The sequence below is a fragment of the Grampus griseus genome (assembly GCF_964374135.1).
Source record: "Grampus griseus genome assembly, chromosome: 10".
NCBI lineage: Eukaryota > Metazoa > Chordata > Mammalia > Artiodactyla > Delphinidae > Grampus > Grampus griseus.
In genome coordinates, this window is record NC_139004.1 from 13,329,123 (window position 1) to 13,352,019 (window position 22,897).

A 22,897-nucleotide genomic window follows, 5' to 3' on the forward strand; every position below is an offset into this window, starting at 1 on the left:
CACTTTTAAAAAACTCGAAATTAAGTTTTAAAGAATTATCCCTATTACTGTGTGTAACTGTGTATTATTTGTCGGCAAATATTCTGCAGTTTATTTATCCATTCTCTTACTGTTGAGCATTAGTGTTGGTTCCCATGTTTTGCTGCTTTGGAGACTCTTTTTCCATGTGTCTTGACACATGTGCAAGTTCTTCTGTGTGAATGTGAATATGCCATGTATTTTAATGACCAGAAACAAGGTTGATTCTCCTTCTGACTTATACATTAATGGTATATATCCCCAGCTTATTCATTCCCCCCAAACCACCAAGTGATTAGAACTGATATCCTGACTTCTCATCCCATTTAAATTCTAGTTGTAATATCTATTTTCTCATGTCCTCAGAGGTGTGGAAAAATACTATTCTAAAATTTTACAACTGAATTTCACAGCAGCCTCACTTAACCCAGTCACTTACAGGCATCTTCATCTTCTTATGTCACCTGGATTTAGGATAGGACAGAGGACAACTTTATTAAATCCAAGGGATATTATTTTAAGCAAGGTACATAAGTGGTTACTAAATTTCACTAACATTTTTCTTTGTATGTGTATAGTACTGGGTGCTCTAGTGTTCCTTTTCTTTTTTTTAAAAAAAGATTTATTATTTTATTTATTTTTGGCTGCTTTGGGTCTTAATTGCGGGCAAGCGCGATCTTCACTGAGGCATGCAGGATCTTGCGTTGCAGCATGTGGGCTTTTCTCTAGTTGTGGCATGCGGGTTTTCTCTTCTCTAGTTGTGGCACGGGCTCCAGGGTGCCTGGGCTCTGTAGTTATGGTGCACGGGTTCCAGAGCGTGTGGGCTCTGTAGTTTGTGGCACACGGGCTCTCTAGTTGAGGTGCACGAGCTCAGTCGTTGTGGCACACAGGCTTAGTTGCCCCATGGCATGTGGGATCTTAGTTCCCTGACCAGGGATCAAACCCTCATCCCCTGCATTGTAAGGAGGATTCTTTACCACTGGACCACCAGGGAAGTCCCTGGTCTAGTGTTTCTAACATGATTTAGTTGGTTATCCTGGTAAAAATAAGCCAATTGGAAATGCGGTGTTTTAGTCTTGGGCTCTTTCTAGGTCTGCCCTGATTCAGGCTATGAGCTTTTGCTGTTCATTCAGGAGATTTCTACTTGTACCTGGAAGGGGGCAAGCACCCTAAGGTCAGAACAGGCTGTTGTAAAAGAGTTTTAGAGTTTTTTTTTTTTTTATTGTGGTAAAATATACATAACATAAAAAGTTACCATTTTAACATATACAATTAATTCAGTGGCATTAGGTACATTCACAAAGTTGTACAACCATCAGCACCATTCATCTCCAGAACTTCTTCATCATCCCAAACTGAAACTCTGTTCCCATTAACGATAACTCCCCACTCCCCTCTTCCTCCAGCCCCTGGCAACCTCCATTCTACTATCTGTCTTTATGAATTTGCCTATTCTAGGTGCCTCATATAAGTGAAATCATGCAGTATTTGTTCTTTTGCATGAGCTTTTATATCCAGGGGAATTCCATCTTGTTTTGTTTTTCTAAAGTACACCCTTTTCCCACTTACGGAAAACATTTTCTTTTACTGAGAAATTATGTAATAATTTATATTATTTCCCTTTCATTATACAGCCCTATATAGGAAGGGACATAGGAAGCTGTCTAAAACAAGAAGAACTTTCAGTTATTACGGATGTGACCTTCATCTGCCCTACTTAATTAGACATCTAATAATCCTCGCTTCTTATTGACCACTTAGCCAAAAGGAGAAGGTGTAATAGTCCCCAATTTTTAAAATTTTGCACCTATGTGATGAATGGATGAATTAGGTAACCTTTGAGGTTCCTAATGGCTCCCAGCTTCCCAAAATTGAAAGGCCATTCTGCAATATAAAAGTCTAATCTAAAATAATTCTTGTTTTGTAAGAAGGGTATTAAAGAGCAGGAGAGTGGGAGACTGAAAACAGAAGTGTGGTGGTCTAAATGGTAGTGTTGAAGAGGAGGATGGTCCCAGAGGAGCTAGATGCTTCTGCTTACCTCTGTCCAGGGGCAGAAGGCTCAGATATCTGACATAGTGAGTAGGTTGATGGAAATGTCCATTTAATTAGTTGCTTGGCATTAGGTAGACTCAGTGCAGAAGTCTTTCCCCTGGCATCATCTTCTAGCATGAGAGAAGCAGTGGCAAGAGATTTTCGGGGGTACAGTGCAGGTTCACAAATATTTAGGCAAAATTTTTAAAGTTTGAGTATTGATCCCCCCTCTGTTTTCGTTCCTTATTTGTTTCTTAGTACTCTCATGGTGCCCTCTGCCTGTTCAGAATTCCCGCTGACAACCCTCTATTCCCTCTCCTTCCGCCCTGCTTCCAATGGCCTCTTTCTTCATCAGGACTCCTCCTTCTCAGTGTCTCTTATGAATGGAAGGTGGATGATTATCTAAATAAAGTTCTTCAGTAACTGAAACTTTAAAAAAGAAGTCTGTTAATGCAAATGAGTCTCTACGTATACAGAATTAGGGGTGAGGCTCATTTTTATGCTTCTTACTTTAGGCTGAGAGTCTTCAAACTGGGTGCATTTACTATATGCAAAGACTTCCCTAAGGTCCATGCACATGAGTGTTTGAAGAAAATAAATTTACAAATCTTCATCTTTCACAAGTGCTTTTTACCTAAGACTGATCTTCTAGAGAGTGGGTTTGTAACGGAGATGCAGGTTCCCTTTCACGCCTCCTTTTCTTTTACAGATCTTGTGTTTTCTAAATCTTCGTTAAAACAAAACAAAACAAACAAAAATAACCAACTGAAAGTGCAATCTAATCAAATTGTAAACTGATGTTAAAGGGTAAATTTTAAAAGCCAATGAAATCATGATTCTTATACATATAAAAAAATTAACATTTAGAAAAACGTCTTAAAAAATGAGAGAGCCAGAAAGGTCTTACAATCAGTTGAAAGGAGCCCATTGATGGGAATGCTAAAATAAATTTTCTTAATAGATGTAAACAAGCTTCCACCACAGTGGGAGAGGGAAGTCCAATGAAGTTCCACAGGATAAATTTTATTTGCATGCCTATAGACAGTTATTACTTGCTTTACTATCAGTTTTCTATAAGTTAACTTTTTAAAAGTTAATTAATTTTTGGCTGTGTCAGGTCTTAGTTGCAGCATGCAGGATCTTTCATTGTGGCATGTGGGCTTCTCTCTAGCTGTGGCACACGGGCTGCAGAGTACATGAGCTCTGTAATTGTGGCATATGGGCTCACTAGTTGTGGCATGCAGGCTCAGTAGTTGCGGCACGCAGGCTTAGTTGCCCCACGGCATATGGGATCTTAGTTCCCTCACCAGGGATCGAATCCACATCCCCTGCACTGGAAGGCAGATTCCCAACCACTGGACCACCAGGGAAGTCCTTACAAGTTAACTTTTATCTCTACAGAGTTGTAAAACAGCCTAGTCGTGGACAACAAATGGCTGAAATAACTCAGATGGATGAGTAGTTAGCATACTCACTAAATTTCAGTCTTCCCCAATTTTTTCTTACACTGGTGATTTAAATGATTTTGATATTTCATCACCATGTGATGTTTAGAATATAACTCAGGGAGTTCAAAAAATTGAATGATATTTCTATGACAAAATTTCATCCATTTGCATCTCAGTGCCAGCATTTACATTGATAAAAACAAAAATTGAGAATCGATGTTCAAGCTTGACTCATTCTAGCAATAAGTATACTCATCCACATATGCATGAGATAACTGAAAAATAAAAGAGCTCCAAAAAGAGAGGTTTCCAATTTAAAAAAAATGCTTTTTATCGACATTTACTAAATATTTGTCAACATTTGTAATATTTGTGTTGTTTTGATAAGTTCATTCTAATAAGAGTTACAGTGGTAACAATTAGAAGAGCACTCTTTTTACCATTGAATTTAAATAAATAAATATATATATATATGCTTTTGATGCAGAAAAGTATGATAGGGTAATGAATAAAAGACATTAAAGCATAAACTATGTAAAACTAGGATAAACTCTTATAAGGCAAAAAGAATGGAAATGTAAATTAAAGGAGAAATACAATCATGCAAAAATTTTTGACTGTCAGAGAGCAGCCTGTTTATGTATTCTTTTAAAATGAATGATGATGAATTTCAATGGATGTATTTCAGCAAGTGATAAAATAGGTTTACTTTTACATGTCAACATTTACAGAGTACTGGAAATTACATTCTTCACAATAATAAACATTTTGGTGAAAGTTTTTACATGTCAACCTAAAAATGTGCAAGAGGGATTTACAGATTTCTTTTAGGTTATATACAAGTAAGAATTTGAAAATCCCTTTGAGGCTCATCCTGCCTCTATTTTCTGACCAAAAATAAGAGTCTGATGTGACAAACCATTTCTGCAAGTTTAGTATTGATAAATGAACCAATTCATTGATTGATACAGTGAATCCTTGTTCTACTAGATTTAGAGAAGACATCTAAGAACTAAAGTTCGGGGCTTCCCTAGTGCCGGAGTGGTTAAGAATCCGCCTGCCAATGCAGGGGACACCGGTTCAAGCCCTGGTCCAGGAAAATCCCACATGCTGTGGACCAGCTAAGCCCGTGCGCTACAACTACTGAGCCTATGCTCTAGAGCCTGTGAGCCACAACTACTGAGCCTGTGTGCCACAACTACTGAAGCCCATGCACCTAGAGCCCATGCTCCACAACAAGAGAAGTCACTGCGGTATGCCCCCGCACTGCAAGGAAGAGTGGCCCCTGCTCGCCACAACTAGAGAAAGCCCGCGCGCAGCAACGAAGACCCAACGCAGCCAAAAATAAATAAATAAATTTATTTTTTTAAAAAAGAGAAAAGAACTGAAGTTCTTAATACTTGTGACAGCTCTCCAAAGAGAATGATAGCCCATCACATTTTATTTATTTCTTTTTAGGCAGTTATATCTTTACTCATCTTTCTTGTTCTTCCCTTGGAGGCAACTCACTGTAATACATTACGTGTTTATGTGTATAATAACCAGACAGATAGCACTCTTTGGATCTGTAAATGTATAGTTTTCACCAAGTTTGGGAAGTTTTTGGCCATTTTTTCTTCAAGTACGTTTCCTACCTCAGTCTCTTTGTCCTCTCCTGGAATTCCAGTGACATTAATATTAAACCTTTTAATATTGTCCCACAGGCTTTTTAGGCTCTGTTCACTTTTTCCTTCAACCTTTTTTCTCTCTGTTCTTTAGACTGGATAATATCTATATCAACTTTATTGATATTTTCCTTTGTCATCTCTGTTCTGCTATTGAGCCCATCCCATGCATTTTTTTACCGTTTATTGTATTTTTCAGTTCTAAAACGTTCACTTGTTTCTCTTTTATAGGTTCTGTGTCTCTGCTGAGAACTTCTATCTTTCCATTCATTTCAAGAATGGTTACCATTATTTCCTGGAGCGTAGTTAAAACAGCTCCTATAAATCTATCGGATAATTCCAACACCTGTGTCATCTTGGGGTTGGCATGTGTTAATTGTCTTTTCCTTTGAGGATTGATCACATTTCCTTGGTCTCTTGCATGTTAGATATTTTTTTATTGAATCCTGGACATTTTGAGTATTATGCTGTGAGAATCAGGTCCTTTCGAAATGTGCAGTTTTTTGTTTTACCAGGCAGTCAACCCAGTTCTGTCTTGCATTCTGTGGGCAGTGGTTCCAACATCATTTCATTTTTCAAAGCCTTTGCTCTGCTGCCTTGGATCCCATGGAAGCACTGTTTAGGGGTTAGCATGGGACTTGAGCAGTGGGACTTGAGCAGAACTTACGTTGTAGTTCAGTTCTCAAAGCCTTTGAATCTGTCCCACACATGCACAGCTCAGGGGCGAGACTGGGGTTTGCACTGGTTCATGCACAGCATCAAGGGACCCCCTTCTTTAGCTCTCTCCTCTCTGGGATTCTTCCCACACTCTCCTGCCCCTGTGAGCCTTTTTTTCCTGGTCTTCTGGCCAGAAAGACTGGGTTTCTTTTGAGGTTTTAGCTGCTCACGCTGCTGCAGTATGGTTTCCCCAAGACGGGGGCCATTCTCAGAGCAAAGCACTGAGAGAAAAGTAAGAGGGAAAAATGACAGGGTTCTGCCTACACTCTTTGGATCACAAAGGTTCCTTTTCCCTGCTCCTCTGGCAATAAGACCAGGTTTTTCTTGGAGAAATTTTAGCTGTCTGTGCTGCTGCTTGCTCGTCTACCATGCAGTTCTGTGACTGCAGCCACTCTTGGAAAAGAAAAATGGAAACAACAAAAACAAGAAAACAAACAACCCAGACTTCCCTTCACATTCTTCCACGTATAGGGACCCCCTTTCTAAGTCTTCTGGCTGAGAAGAAGAGGGTTCTCGTGGAGTTTGTGGCTTGCACCCCCTGTGCAGTTCCAACCTCAAGTCAAATCTGAAGAGAAAAGAGGAGAAAGCCCAGAAATGCACTCCCACATGGGTTCCTTTTTCAAGTTTTGATTGCCCTCCTCAATCCTCCTGCTGTTGTTCATTCTTCAGAGCCAGGAGTTTCTTCTTGCATTTTGAACACAGTTTAGAGATAGGGGGTAGTAAGCGTACTACTCTGGACTGGCACTGGTAGCCCCTCCTCCTTCCTTATTCCCTTTCGCCTCTGTTTTCCCTGCACCCCACCATTCTTTCCTTTCTTCTTTGCCTTTTTTCTCTCTTTCCTCTTTACTTTGGGCTCCCAGGTCCAAAGAGCAAAAAGGAAGAACTTCGGGCTTCCCTGGTGGCACAGTGGTTGAGAGTCCGCCTGCTGATGCAGGGGACACAGGTTCGTGCCCCTGTCCGGGAGGATCCCACATGCCACGGAGCAGCTGGGCCCGTGAGCCATGGCCGCTGAGCCTGTGCGTCCGGAGCCTGTGCTCCACAACGGGAGAGGCCAACAACAGTGAGAGGCCCGCGTACCGCAAAAAAAATAAAATAAAAGAAGAACTTCTAGTCTTTTGGTGGTCCACAGGTCTAGTTGAAAACTCTGATTTTGTCACAAATAATAAATCAAAGTCAAGTATGGAAGTAGACCCAGGAGGCTGGAGACACATGAAATAGCAAAAAAAAAAAAAAAAAGTGTTGAAGGAGCGCTCTTGGGCCAAATTCATCACCTGGCTATTTGAAATCAAATGATCCCACTTGCATTTGTTGAAAATATCCAGGTATAAAATGGGCCCAGCACTTAAGAACTGATCCTCAGAGTTACTGGATCTGTTATTCAGTTGTATGTAAATCCTACAGTGAATGCTAGAATTTTGAGTTTAGAAGGAATTTCAGCAAACCTAGTACCTTCATTATTCCAGAGAGACATGGCATTCTTAATGCAGAAATGCCAGTTTAATAAAGTAAAACATTTCTAGTCATGTTATGAGAAACAACTGACTATATGAAATGATATCCCCTTTTATGCTTTCAGTCAATAGTGTTTCTGCAGTTTATTTGCTCTATGGCATGGTCTTAGAAGTATAATGTTTGAGATGTTACCATCATTGTGTTTGGGGGACAGGAGTGGTGGTAACACATGCAGTAACAGTTCACGGGTTGAGCACTCACTGGGTACAGATCACAGTGATAAATGCTGTGGAGCTTTCAGAGATAAATTATAAGAATGATACCTGGGCATCACTTTGTAATTCACAAAGTTCACTTTATCACCTCCTTTAATCTTCCCAAGCATCCTGAGGAAGGTGTTATTATTATTAGGTAGAGCTTCAGGTCCCTACTTGAAGCTGCCAGCTATCATCTCATATCACTGTCTGCATTTCAAACTCAGATGTCGAGAACTGAGCTCCCATCTTCATTAGCTGCCTTCACTCCCTATCTCCATTTTTATTGGTACCACCCTATCCCGAAGCAAGACATCTAAGACATCCTACCTTCTCCCTTTCCCTCTCAACCTCATTTAATCCATTTAATCCTTTCTCAGATCTTGCCTAGTCTATACCTCAGATCTTCTTCAATCCACTGTCACGTGCACGGGTGAATTCCCAAGTCTCTTCCCAGCTTTATCTACCACTCGTTCTAACTCCTCATCAATCCCTCGTTCCTTGTGCTTTCTTAGGTAGCTCCTGGCACATAGTGAGTGCTCAATAAGTACTTTCTGGCTGTGATGCCTCCATATGGTTGCATATGCTGGGCGTGGGCTCAGGAATGCCTTCCTTACCTTTCTTCTGAACACCACCTCCTCATCCTTTGAGATTTCGTTTAGCCTCCCTACTTCCCAGGGCTCGGTGAGTACCCACCCTTCTCGACCCCCTGCACACATTCCCACGCGCACCTGTAACATTCCTGTGCAACTCTATTGTACTGTTTCCCAAAGCATGGGTCCTTGTACTCTGAAGTGTGCTGCTTAAAAATGTGTATTCCAGAACCACTGAATTAGTATTGCTGGGAGTGGAGCCCAGGAATCTGCATTTAGGAAGCTCCATTTCTCCCCAGTGATTCTGATGCACAGAAGAGAGAGGAGCAGTGAGAACTGTGCTCTATTCTGTCACCTATCTTGGCCTGTACAACTGGTTCCGGGAGCGAGGGTTGCGGCCATTCAGAGCAACCTCTGGTTAAGTTTAATTACCACCTATGACTTTGTTGGGAGGTAAGACTGGCAAAGTCCCTCAGACTTAACCGATTTTCAACCGTATCTTTATAAAGAGGAACAGTACCTATTTTTGTTTTTCATAACTTATAAAGGTACAATTTTGCATACCATAAAATTGACCCATTTTAAGTGCACAATTCAATAATTATTAGTACATAATGCAACTGCCACCACAATCCTGTTTTAGATCATTTCCATCTCTTCAAATAGAAATTTTGTGCCCATTTGCAGTAACTCTCCATGCTTCTTCCCAGCCCTAGGCAACCACTAATCTACTTTCTGTCTCTATGCTTTTTCTAGAGAGTCATTTAAAGGGAATCATAGGATACATGGTCTTCTGGTCTGGTTCTTTCACTTAGCATAGTGTTCTTGAGGTTCGTCCATGTGGCAGCATGTGTCTGTGCCTCATTCCTTTTTATTGATGAATAATAGTCCACTGTATGGACAGAGAGCACATTTTGTTCATTCATTCATCAGTTGATGGACATTTGGGTTGTTTCCATTGTGTGTGTGTGTGTGTGTGTGTGTGTGTGGCTATTGTGACTGATGCTGCCATGAACATTTGTGTACAAGTCTTTGTGTGTGTGGAAATATGCTTTTATTCCTATTGAGTAGGTAACTACAAGTGGAATGGCTGGACAGCATGGTAAATATGTGGTTAACTTTTTAAGAAACTTCCAACCTTTTTCCACAGCAGTTGCACCATTTTACATTCCCACCAGCAATGTAGAAAGGTTACAGTTTCTTTACATCCTTACCAGCACTTGTTATTATCTGTATTTTTGGCTGCAGCCATTCTGGTGGGTATCTTCCCTTCACCTAGGGAATGTATAACCTGGTGGTTACAGATAGAACAGATAACCTAGTGGGCGTCTCATCGTGGTTTTGATTTGCATTTCCCTGATGTCTTGATGTTGAGCATCTTTACAGGCAGTGTTGGCTATTTGCATATGTTCTTTGGAAAAATATCTATTCAAATATTTAACCCATTTTTAAATTGGAATACTTTTCTTCTTGTTGAGTTTTAAGTGTTCTTTACGTATTCTAGAAACAAGGTGAGCAATACTTCTACTTTATGGAGGGACAAAAGATCCATGGAAACCCTATTCAGGCTGTGGTAGCCTGGCCAGCAGGGACTCCATGGTTCTTCTTTTTCCAGTGCCAGGATGTGGCCCTTGAGGAACTCCTGGAAGCATCTCTTTGACCTCTGCCTCCTCCACAGCCTAAGCAAGAGCAAAAGGTCAGTGTGGGAGCACAGGAATAGAAAGAGTCTGTAATAGCATATAGGAGTGTAGAAAGGTGGTCGGAAGGGGGAAGGGATGGAGCTCCTTTTCAGTAAAGGGGTCTTACCTCACATTTAGCTAAGGGAGTTCCCACTTCATGATGGGAATGTGACAGGGGTCTGTCTGGGTCCCAGTCAGCATTCAGAGTCTATGATTTTATGTCTTTGCCCTTACCCAGCCTCACCACCCCAAGTCAGGGCACAGCACCAGCCTTCAAGATATACTTAGATGTTCCCTGTGGTCTCAGATTCCACTGGACTCTCTTCTGCTGAAATAGCCCAGTCCGCTGTGTCCTGGTATCCTGTAGGGCTGGCTGTCCCCAACAGCCAAACTGTCTGCTCCTCAAGGAAATCATGGTCCTTGAGAATAGAGTCTGTGTCTCATCCACTTGTGTAGCTCCAGCAACCAGCACAGAACATGGCTCAAAACATATTTGCATACAATTGTCTTAAGTCATTGAATGAAGAAGAAGGAATGAGTTCATGTATTGGAAGTGAGAAAACTGATACTCAGGTTAAGTGATCTGCCCAGAGTCACACGGTTGTCAGTTAAGGGATTGGGTCTCAAATTAAGATTCTCTGATGCCAAAAATGCTTTTTCCACCACATCAAGCTATGAGTCCCAGCCTCTTATCTTCAGAGATTGTAACTTAGAGGAGAAATATTTATACTACAAGACTGACCAGGGATGGTTCTGAGGAGTGACGCCACCAGCATGGAGAGGGCAGATGGGATGAGGAGGTAATTTCTGTATGTGGTTTGTTTATGTTACCCTTCTGTACTCTACTCTTGATTTGATGGGCATGACAGGAAGTAAATACCTCAAGGGAGGTTATCTCTGATTTGTGAGACAAGGGATGACCTCTTGGAGGGTTGGGATTCGGAGAATGGGTACAGCAGTGTCTAGAAGGGCCCTGGAAGAAGTGGAAATGGCAGAACTGTGGCAGAGAAGAGGGATTGGGGGCCTTCCATTTGGGAAGGGGTGAGTGGTCTCTGTGACGGGCTCTTAGGAACCTGGTGGGGTGTAGAGCTGGGGTGAGGGCCTTTGAAAATCAAGATGAAGTTTGCTTTTTTCTCCGCAGTGGAACATAGAGGCTTTATAGGAATCAGTTGTCTAATCAGGATCTCATATACATTTTCTCCAGCTCTGTGAAAAATTGAAAGTGTTCTTTTACTTGTATAACTCTCTGCTCTCTCCTATTCTGATTACACTGTTTCAAAGCTCAGAGACTCTTGAAACTTCTTTGCAGTAAAAAGAAAATGGTGGCTTTTTTTGCTGTTTGTGAGAAGCGGGCACCAGAAATTCCTATAGGAAACTAAGGGAAAGATATGAAGGCGGGTACCTTGGCGATGTGAATGTGTCTCTTAGTGAAATAACTCCCTGGCTTGACTGAGCAGGACCTGCTTCCAGCCCCCTCCCACTACAGCTGGGCAGAATATGTATTTTAATCACTTTTGATTTTCTAGATTGTGAGCATTTGCTTAGCAGATAGTGAGGACTAACTTAATGAATAAAACAGGCATATTCAATGAGCCAGTCAATGAACGAATGAATAAATACCATGGTTTGTTTCTTCTATACTGTATAATATTACCCTAATTAGTAATAGTGACTCACAGGATCACTCCCCCCAGTGATTGGTAGTTTCCAGAGAAAAGAAAGAAGGTAATTGATATAGTCTCAATAAAGACAAATAACAAACTAGGAAAGTCTGATATGATGATAGTTTAACAAATATTTATTTTGAATGTGGGTGGACTTATAGAGAAAGTCGTCCATTGTGATTATATTGTGCAGAGAGCTCACATATAAGCCAGCTGCCCTGCCTTACCATGAGACATTCTTCAATTTCCTGTCCTTCAGGTCTATTTTCTATGTAATCTTAGGCTTGTGAATTTTGGAATCGCTTGGATCTGGGTTTCCCTTACAGAACCAGGGGAGAAACTCACCACAATTATTTCTGCACCTTTGGCCTAGTGAGAACTTGAAACCAGCAACCTGGAAGACTTAGCTCTTTTATTAACCTGAAAATGTTACCAAAGGAGCATTTACTAGTTTTATGAATTTGCCATGGGAAATTTACAAAACTCTTTGGACAATGTGGAGTTTTAAAAATTTTAAAATCCTAAAGAAAAAGGAGCTATGGAAAGCCCAAATGTTCACATTAGGGGGAGCAAGGGTGCTCTTTCAAATCACAGGAGGAAGCCACTGAGGGTTTCAGTGGGAATAACTAATCTAGTATCTCGTTTTATTTATTTTATTTTTAAATTTTTTAAAAAATTTATTTATTTGTTTTTATTTTTGGCTGTGTTGGGTCTTCGTTGCTGCGCACAGGCTTTCTCTAGTTGCAGTGAGCGGGGGCTACTCTTCGTTTGTGGTGCGTGGGCTTCTCATTGTCCTGGCTTCTCTTGTTGCGGAGCACGGGCTGTAGAGCGCAGTCTCAGTAGTTGTGGCTCACGGGCTTAGTTGCTCCGCGGCATGTGGGATCTTCCTGGGCCAGGGCTTGAACCTGCGTCCCCTGCATTGGCAGGCGGATTCTTAACCACTGCGCCATCACGGAAGCCCTAGTATCTCCTTTTAAATGGAAATTTCTCCTACGAAAATCTGGCTTTCCGCCTGATCTAGGATTATGTCGGTGAGTGGGCAGGTGAGGGAAAGGCAGTGAGTGGTAGCCAATTAATTAGTCAATCAAAAAATATTTATAGAATTCTCCATGTGTGCAGCAGCATGCAGACTCAATGGGAGATACAAAGAAAGTAAGATACAGCCTCAGCCCATGAAAAGCTAGGACAGGTCTTCTTGGGAGGCAAGGTGTGCATGTGCTAGCAGAAAAGATGGCACAAGGCAGTATTTTAATTGGGCAGTCTGTCTTGTAGATACCAAGTGTGTAATACAAATAGGCTGTTATTCTGGGCTTATCACCATTTACTCTGTGCCGTGGTGTGCCAACTGTTCAAAAGCAGCTACGAAAGCTGCTTTTATAACTGGTTAGACTGAGGAGTTAGGGCCTTAGCAGACCCCTTATCCCTGAGCATAAGATGGTTTGGTTGAGAAAGTATGACGGATGAAGGAGTGTTTTTTTCCAAAAATGGCTCCACAGAGATTATGCTTGTGTCCTTCTCAGAGAACTATTTAAAAGCAAAAGAGTCATTATAAAAATGTTCGGGGGGGGGGGAACTTTGTGACTACAAAATTACTAATTACCTAGCAAAATTTTTATTTTATAGTAACCATTACACACGGACTTGAGAAAACTCTTTTCGAAATGTTGGAGGAATAAGTACATGGAAGAGGAAAGTGAAATGTTGAAAAAAATAATAATAAGCGTGTACTGACCTGAAGTTTTCAGCTAGTCATTTCCATTGGCCAGACCTAGATGATTGCTTAACATTTCAAGTACACAAAAACTTGATGTAGTGGTATGTAGACCTAACTATTCCCATAGGAGCAATGCAAGATGGGATATCTTCATGACAGTAGCTAACATGTTTGTCACTGACCACGTGCCAGATTTTTTATGTTTTTACATGCATATTTATAGCAATCCTATGTATAGGTAGTACAAAGCAAAACAAAATCAAGCTCTTTTCCCAAAGCCCCCTAGCTAGTAATTCCAAAGCCAGGGCCTCTCTATACTACCCCAGTTAAATATAAGCGAAGCAATTGAGACCTTATAAAAAAGGTTTGAAAGTGTGGGGAACTCTCCCTTTCTGAAAACTGCTGTGAAAAAGGATAGAAATACTGTTTCTCTTCAGGCTTTAAGTGTAGTCATTGGACATAAAATTGGACAACGTTAGGGACTAAATATCTGTAATTTAACAATGGGTTTTATAAGATGACCAGTGAAGCCAAAAAAAAAAAATTTTTTTTAAACAATGACAGCTACCTTTTTTCCTAGGAAATTGTTTCTAGAACACCTTATTATTACAAGATAGTATATGAGAAAATACTGATTGGCTATATTCTTATTGAAGTGTATGAAGTTTTTGTAAATGTATGCAGTTGATGTGAGAGAAGTTTGAATTCTAAATATTCAGAATGCTAACTTCTTTATTTGAAAGAAACAAACTTGTTTTATAAACTCACCCACAGACAAACAATATGCAATTGCCCATTCTCCAATCTTTTCTACACGCTTGAAAATCACTTATAAGAAAATATTTGATCAAAAACAAAACATATTACCATGAAAGTTCAGAACATTGGGGATAAAGAGAAGATCCTCCAGGGAGGAAAACACAGGTTACATCTAAAGGCTGAAGAATCAGAATGGCTTTGAACTTCTCAACAGTTGCCTAGGAAGCTAGAAGAAAATGGAGTGAAGCCTTTTAAATTCTGAGGAAAATATCCAGCCTAGAATTCTACACTCAGCCAAACCAGCAGTCAAAATATAGAGATTTTCAGACTTGTAAGGTCTCAAAAAAATTGACCTTTCATGTACCTTTTTTCAGAGGACAATACTCTTCCCGGTTAAAGTGCCCCAAGAAAGAGGATGATAGAGAATCCAAGAAACAGGAGGGCAGGTAGAGGCAGAGCCCAGGTGACAGGTGTGCAGCAGGCCTGCAGAGCAGTCTTGCAGTTGGAGTGATTCTCCAGGAGAGATGCCTCTGAGAAGAAAAAGCTAAGAGAATTCCAAATGTGTTTGGCCCTTTGGAAAGGAGACTTATAGAACTGGGGGAAGAACTTGGAGATGAGTAATTATTTAAGTACAAAGAAAACTGAGAAGCTGAACGACACGGCTCTAGGAAAACAGGTTGTGCAAAACATGGAAGACAATCGTAGCACACCTCATGACTCAGCTGTGAATAATCGTAATTATGTTAACACTGATGATCGGTCACACAAAAATTGTGATATAACGCTATTGGGAGGGGGGACAAGAGGAAATGTGCATTAATGTGCTGCTGGCGATTGGGCAGTAGAAAAGTATACCCTCATGTTTTTGGTGGGAGCTCAATGGATAATGCCTAAAACTGAAGAAAATAAACAAGACAGAGATAGAACCATGCTATTCAGAGATAAGGAGGTAATTACTAAAAGAAACAGCAGAAATAATTGAACATGGTTGACGCTCAAGACAGAGAATGAAAGGAGGCAGTCGGGACTGTTGTGTTTTTGTGATAAGCCTTGTAGAACTACTGACTCTGTAAATTCTGTGCATTGTTTGATTTTAAAAAAAAACTTAAAAAATGAAAGGGGGAAATTCAAATAAGAAAAAAATGCCAAGGATGAGTTACACTTCCCATTAGAAAGAAACTCAAAATACTCAAAAATTAATACAAAACAAGGAATTAAGATTAATCTCAAGTATAATTTCCTAAAACATTAAAAAGAGAAAGTCATGAAATTCTGCGTTCCTCTCCCTTTTTCTTTCCACCCATCCTCACACTCTGGTCAAATGTTTGTTTATTCTCGATTAGCTGTAGATTATAGGGGAACCTCGGCTTGGGGTTGCCTTCTACTTGAATAGGACGACGAGGAAATCTGGAGGCCAAGTTTGAGCTGCATCATCTAACCCAGTCTCTTGATTCTCTAGCTGTGTATCTGGCTTCTCTTTGCTTCTCCTCAGATTCTTAGAATTTCTTCCATCCAGCCATCCTGCCATATCCCCCTCCTCTGTTGGCTTCCTGATCCAAGCTCATCTGTCTGTCCACCTGGCCCTGACTCATTCCTTAGCCTGACCTTGCCGCCTACATTTGCTTTGACTGCCCTATCCATTTCCTCAGCCTAATTCTTAATTCCTGGCTCCCACCTCCTCATCCAAACTTGGCTAAATCCAGTTTGGAAAACCAAGGCGAATGGAACTGCCTGGGAAGAATTTGGAGAATCCACAGCTCTGTCCTTTCTTCATTCTTGAGAGCCTGGCTGGCAGCTGAGGGCACATGTGGGGGGAAGTGTGTGTGTGTGTGTGTGTGTGTGTGTGTGTTGGGAGAAGAGGGCACAGCTGTCTTGGACTGTGTCATTTTCCCTGGGAATGCTAATGTGTATTTTTGATATCCTGGTATAGTCTTTCTTTTATTTGTTCTTCCGTGTCTCTTAGAAACTGTTCTAAAATTTAAAACCCAGAGGCATCTTTCCAACTTGCATGAGCTGTATTTTGACCTCTTAAGAGGCTGTTGCCAGACGTTAGCTCCTGGTGATTTCACATGAAGTGACATCTGATTCGCTTTTAGACGCATTCCACACCAATCTGCCCAGCCCTGCAGTTTATGGGCTCACTCCTGCTGTCTTTCAACATATGGAGCACTATTAGATAGTGTGAGTTTGAGTCTTGTCAGGGAGGCTGATTAAGCCACAGTCAGGGACAGCAGTCCTATGTGTGAAATGTACCAGGCCTTGCTGAACGGCTCTGGGAGTGGCTGGAGGTGGTTGGTGCTTCTCTGTTGGGGGACAGGGAGCTTGCTAACAAAGCAAACACATTTTTTTCTATCACGGGCTGGGTCTATGGTGGTAACATTTGGCACGTTGAGTAACAGGGAACATAGATAACTGTGAACAGATGGGCAACTATTAAAAGATTTGAGGGGCTTTTATCATTTCTCAATTGGCCTTCACCTACCTACAGGATACCCAGTTCCCTTGTAAGATTACGTAAAGAATTCAATTAAATTTCTTCTTCCTTTTTTTTTTTTTTTTCAATTGCGATGGAAGCAAAAGCTCTGACGTTAAGAGGAAGAGAATAGATGAGAAACTTCTAATTTTGAATCCCCTTGGGATTAGATGCTGATTTCAGCTGCGCAGAGAACACTGCCCCATATTTTGAAAGAATAGCTGCTGGCAGTTTCAGAGGAGATGACTTTCCAAAATAGACAGTGAACTCCACCATCCGTATCTGGTGACCATCTGACATTTGGACACAGAAGTACAGAGCCGTCCACATGTCTTGATATGTGTAACCTTGCTTTTAAAAATGGCAATGGCAAGTCATTATTATGCTTAAGCTCAAAACTAGTGGAATACAAAATACAAAAGAGAAATGCATTACCTTGTTCCCAGCAGCAACAGAAAATATTTACACATCTTAGAGCAATAAAATTTCTCCATACTCTGGGGCAGTGTTGTCTCTGGTGCAGGAGCATGCGAGTCCTCTTTGGCTCAGAATGATACCAGGAAAGTTCATAAGAGTGAGAAGGACTCCGGACACTGATTAAGATGAGGCATGTTTCCCTCTCTCTGGAGCAGCAGGCTGATTTGGCCCAAACCAGTCATAGGTTGGTATGGTCAGAGTTATGGTACCTGTACACTGGATCTCATGAACCTGGCCAAATTCGATTGGGTTCCATTCATCAGGGGTGCCCTTAATAACATTACAATCGAGGGCCAATAATTTTAAAGTACTTGTCCTCAAGCTACTCAGTGTAGCTATCTATAATAAAATCTGTTTGGAAGCAGGAAGGATAGATATCCAGCCCCACTTTTATTCTCAGTCCCTTAGCTTCAAAACCCATTTATCCCAGCCAAGAGTGCTGGGTAAATGAAGATCCCTGTGTCCAAAAACAACCCCACCTAAGACTAAATTTTTTCTAGAAATAACTAGCAGCAAAGGGAAATAACCATTTTTATTATTTTAAATTAAAACTTCCACCATTCAGAAGAATTGTAATTTAAAATAATTCATCAACAAAAATGCTGGAACAAATTATAGTAAGTAGAAGACAGCTCTTGGAGGGGCTGGTCTCTGTTGCCTGCTAAATGATGCAGTTTGATAAACTCATACTTCTGTGCTAGGCTCTTTGGTTTAAGGTAATTGAGTAAACAAGAATTATCAGTGGGTTTAGTGTCCCCTGGAGAATGATACTTTAACAGAAAGAATTATTGGAAATAGTTAAAATATGCTGTCACCATTTAGCAGAAACGTTGGTAATATATGTTCAGAGGCTTTTAAGTAAATACTATGTATAAATTGTATCATAGAACAAAGAAGCATCCAAGGAGACACTTGATCATGGTGTAAAGAGAATGAATATTTGTGTATTGCAGTATGAGGCTTGTAGACATCACTGAAGTGAATAGAAAATAAGCTCAGTATAATTTGTTATTTTTTTTCTGCCCCAAGTTTTATGGGTTTTTGTTTTGCATTTCACCTATTTTCCTGACATGTAGAAGTGCTCTCTAGGTAATTAAAGCCGTAGCCATTCCGAATAATTTCTGTTTTCCTTCCTGCTGATGGTAAGTTTAATGGTGTCAGCTTGCTAATCCTTCCTGATGCTCACATGGCCTCCATTTGTGCCGGTGTTTTCCTAGGATGGCAGAGATGCAGGGGCTTATGGAAAGACTGGAGCAGGCCGTCGGTCGACTGGAGTCGCTGTCTGCAGGGTTACACCGGCCTCCTGGGGACTGTGGGGAAATTAACGGTGTCAGCGGAGGTAGGGCCACAAACTGTTGTCATTACTGATCTCTATGTGGGTCAATTAATTTTGTCCCCATCACATAGTTCTCATGAAATATTTCTATCAACTTTAACTCCCCTACTCCTTCCTTTATATGTGACCGTGACATTAACCAGATGCAAGCGATCCCTGAAAAAGAGAAAGAGAAAAAGAAAAAAGTCTCAACCCACAAGCCACAAAAATTTCCTGTATCTGCGCGTGTTAAGAGCATAATCCATGAGCCAAATGTCATTATTCTTTCGTTTTAATGTTTATGCTGCTCTTCCACATTCAGTGACTAAATATATTATCTAAGTAATTATCAAAAAGAAACTAATGTTCCTTATTAGAATGTAAATTGGAAGGAGTTATCATTCTGCACATTTTAATTTTAAAGAGAACAAGTCATTAAATTTAAGAACTGCAGTTTTAAAGGAAGAGAGTCTGATGTGAAGCCAAATACTACTTCGATGTAACATGACCACATCACGTTGTTTTACTTTTGCCTATTCCTTACCAAACACATTTTTTAAATTATATGCTAATACCACAATTTTTAAAAAAGATTTTAAAAATTATGTGATCAAACTTATAAAAAGTTAACTACTTCTTTAAAAAAAAATACCATGCACGGCCAGCTCTCTAAGTTATCTACAGTAATTTTTCCAACTTCTTCTTCTCTAAGGTTGCAGATTTAGCAAATAAAAATACAGGATATCCAGTTAAATTTGCATTTCAGATAAACTACATTCTTTTTTTTCTTTTTGATTAGAAGTGTGTTCCGAATACTGCGTGGGATATACTGCATGATACACACTTATTCAGAAATTTATTCACAATTTATTTGAAATTTAAATTTAACCAGGCGATCTGTATTTAATTTGTCAACTCTATTCTTGTCTCACACACATTTCCTCCTTATCTGACCCATTTTGAATTTTGTCAGGCTTTTGGGGCTTGAGAAAAGCCTTGGGGAAGAGGGGGCTTCAAAAAAAGCTTTCACCAGGCAAGAGCCACATTGGTGCTTCTAGAATTTCAGGCGTATTTGGAGCTGTGCCTTGTATTACGTGCCCTGGGACAAAAATTACTGTGTGAGCACAAATGCACAGGCTGGTTTTTTTTCCTCCCCCCACTCCGAACATAATGCTTTGAATGAATTGAAAGGGGGTGTTGTTTAAAGGAAAGCTGCCAGGGGCCTGTAAATTTTTTCCGCATCAAATGAGACATATCTATGATTTAATTTTAAGCCTCTTTTTGTTAACTATGGAGTTGGTATATGAGATTCAGTAGACTTTATTTGTAAGAAAATATTTTCATGTTCTCTTTAGTAACTTTGTTTCCTTATGCCTTTGGCATCAGGTGATCAAAAGACATTTCTCTGAGATTGCTGCCGACAAATATAAAGCCTGTGAATACATAAAGTTAAAATCCAACTCCCAGGAGACTGTGTAGTGTTGCTGAGTAAAAGGAAAAAAAAACAACTCCAATAATTTGAACCTCACTTACACAAAGAGGTAAAGACACTTTGTACTTTCTTCAACAAAAAAAGAAAAAAAGAAAATTAATAAGCTAAGCAAAATTGGAAGGCATATAATTAAATTAGTTAAGTATTTAAACATATATTTTCTAATATAATAAATAATTTCAAGCCAGTTATTAAAGTAAGTTATCTTAAAGCAGCTTAGCCAGCAATTTATTATCCTATTGATAATATGAAATGAAGAAGGATAATTAGTAAAATGTCTGAATGATACTCATCCTAAAACCTTTTACTTATCCTAAACAACATCACTTCCGTTTCTTCTTAATTAGTCAGTTTTGGTGATTTCCTAAATTCTATTTTTAACAAATCCTTAAGGACAGCCTCTCACCTTAAATGTAAACATCACCATTACAATGATGTTGTAACTAAAGTTAATTTTTTTTTAATTTAAAAAGAAACTTTTAGAAGGAACCCAATCCATTACAAATCCGTAGTAGGCACAGATCAGAGAACTGCCTTATGAGACTGTTGTTGTGATGTGTTTTATGATATGTTTTCCCCCCACCCTGACAACCAGGTGAGTTTGACTCAACAGTTGAAGAAATATTTTCATGCCTGCCAGTTGACAAGCACTATGACAGGTGCAGGGGAATCTATGATGAATTAGACAGAGTCCTAATCCTCCAGAATCTTTGGTCTCGATGCGTTACTATTCAGGGCCTCAAATGCTTTGACTAAGAGTTGCCCAAAGGATGCAGGCTGGGGAGGAAGACAAGCCATTAAAGGCTGCCCGGAGGAGGTGTGAGCAGAGCTGAGTGATGAAAGGCAACTGATATTCCCTTTTATCATTGTCCATTCTGCTATGTAGAGGCCTCCATCACATTTGAAGAGCTTTCTCCCACTTTAAACACCCAGCAGAGACCTCTCAGACCTCTCCCATGGCAACAAGCAGGTTTATCTATTTCCAAATGGATTCATAAGGAATCTTCGGGTTTACACCCCTTTTATGTTATAGGAGTTGGTACATACAGCATTTTGAACCTTAGGATAAGTCAGCTTCAGTATCCTGCTTAGAAGTTAGACCATAGGTGCAGAGAACTGTAAACAGCTGTTTCTGTCACTCTTTTGGCCCGTGGATATGGGCAAGTGGGAACCAGGGAAGAAGAAGGAAGCTTTATCCTATGTATTTATGAGCATGGGTATTCCTGTCCAGTATAAGAAAGGGACTCCTAAGTTTGGGTTTGGATTTTAATAGCCTGTACTGCTAATTTCTCAATATTATCTTTCTCAGTATTAGGGATATGCAATCAGGGACTTAGACAAAAAAAATTTTTGTTAATTAAAAAGCAGGGAAAGAAATGCAGAGCACACCAGGTTGGGCCATTGTCAATTCAGCTTTTATAGTAATTTGGCAGATCAACATTCACTATGGATTAGCTCACCAGGCATTTTTGTGCCCACCTTTGCTGTCTGTCCCTCCCCTTGGGAAGTGAAGAAGGAACAAAATGTGTGAAATCAGCTTGCTTTTCCTACTTGCCCAGACTTCATCGTTACCTTTTAATTGTCCTGAATAATCTTGGTAACTATTTGCAAGGTGATTATAGCACCTGCACAGGTCGGTATAGAAGAACGTACACTGGCTTTGGATTCATAAGGCGTGTTCAGTTTTTGGATCTGCCGCTTGTTTGGTATAGAGCTTTTAACAAGTCGCGTTCTGTTTGCATCTTCATTTCCTCATCAGTCAAAGTGTGACAGTGCTACTTACCTCATAGGTTTGGGGGAGAATCAAATGAAATTATGTAGGTGAAAGTGCTTACTCTGAAGGATGAAAAATAGGAAAACACTGTTTTCTTGAGCCATTGAGGAGTGTTTAATAAGTACATATTGGGTGAATGAATGACTTAGTGAATAGGAAGAGAATGACATGAATGACATTAAACTTCCATACTACTTATGGCACAGCAGTACCAGCTTTTCACTAAACTACCGGGGAATAACAGAATGTTCTTTTTCCAAAGGTGTGGCACCCTCGGTGGAGGCCTTTGATAAGCTGATGAACAGCATGGTGGCTGAGTTTTTAAAGAAGAGTAGGATCCTGGCTGGTGACGTGGAGACTCATGTGAGTGCTTTCCTCCCCCATTCTCTGTGGAAAAGATGACTGCTATTAAAATTTTTTTAAAATAATGATCATAACAAGGGTTGGTGAGGGAATGGAGAGATTGGGACCCGTGTGCACTGCTGGTGGGAATGTAAAAGGTGCAGCCATCGTGGAAAAGAATATGGCGATTCTATAAAAAATTAAACATGGACCTACCATATGGTCCATCAAGTTTACTTCTGGATATATACCCAAAAGAATTGAAAGCAAGATCTCAAAGAGATATTTATATACCCATGTTCATAGTAGCATTATTCACAATAGCTGAAAGGTGGAAGCCACCCAGGTTTCTGTTGACAGATGAATGGATCAACAAAATGTGGTTTGTACATACAAAGGAATATTATTCAGCCATAAAAAAGGAAATTCTGACACATAGGAAAACATGGATGAACCTTGAGGACATTGTGCTAAGTAAATTAAGCCAGTCACAAAAAGACGCTGTGTGATCTCATTTATCTGAGGCATCAAGAGCAGTCAAACTCATAGAAACAGGAAGTAGAAGGGTGCTTGCCAGGGCCTAGGGAGAGGGAGAAAAGTGGGAACTTGTTTAACAGGTGTAGAGTTTTAGTTTTTCAATGCAGACTAAACTCCAGAAAGAATTCTGGGGATCTGATGCACAACAATGTGAATATACCTGACACCACTGAACTGTACACTTAAAAACGGTTAATATGGTACATTTTATGTTGTGTGTATTTTACCACAATTTTTTTAAAAAGTGCAGCCTGAGGAAAAACAAAGTCATAGAATTCGATAATCTCTGGATTGGTAGAGACTTTTAATGATATCTAGGCCAGCCTCCCAGTTTTAGACACCTTTTATGCATTTTAAAATGTTTAGCATCCTCCCTGAGGCTAGTTGTTATTTGCATGCATTTTATGAAAATCTAAAGTAAAAGCCAAACCAATTAAAAACCTAAAAGAGATTTATGACCAGGTTTTTCTTATTTATTTACCTTTGTTTCTTGC

The 22,897-nt window shown here is 40.1% G+C and overlaps 1 protein-coding gene across 1 annotated transcript in view; it reads left to right on the forward strand.

The window, feature by feature from the left end:
• The window catches only part of CAP2 (cyclase associated actin cytoskeleton regulatory protein 2), a 137,779-nt gene that overhangs the window by 9,228 nt on the left and 105,654 nt on the right, over positions 1-22,897 (forward strand). The window contains exons 2-3 of the mRNA XM_082662616.1: positions 18,161-18,282; positions 21,787-21,887. Coding sequence (XP_082518742.1) covers positions 18,162-18,282; positions 21,787-21,887 — 222 coding nt within the window. The 5' untranslated portion in view covers position 18,161. The remainder of the gene's footprint in view (positions 1-18,160; positions 18,283-21,786; positions 21,888-22,897) is intronic.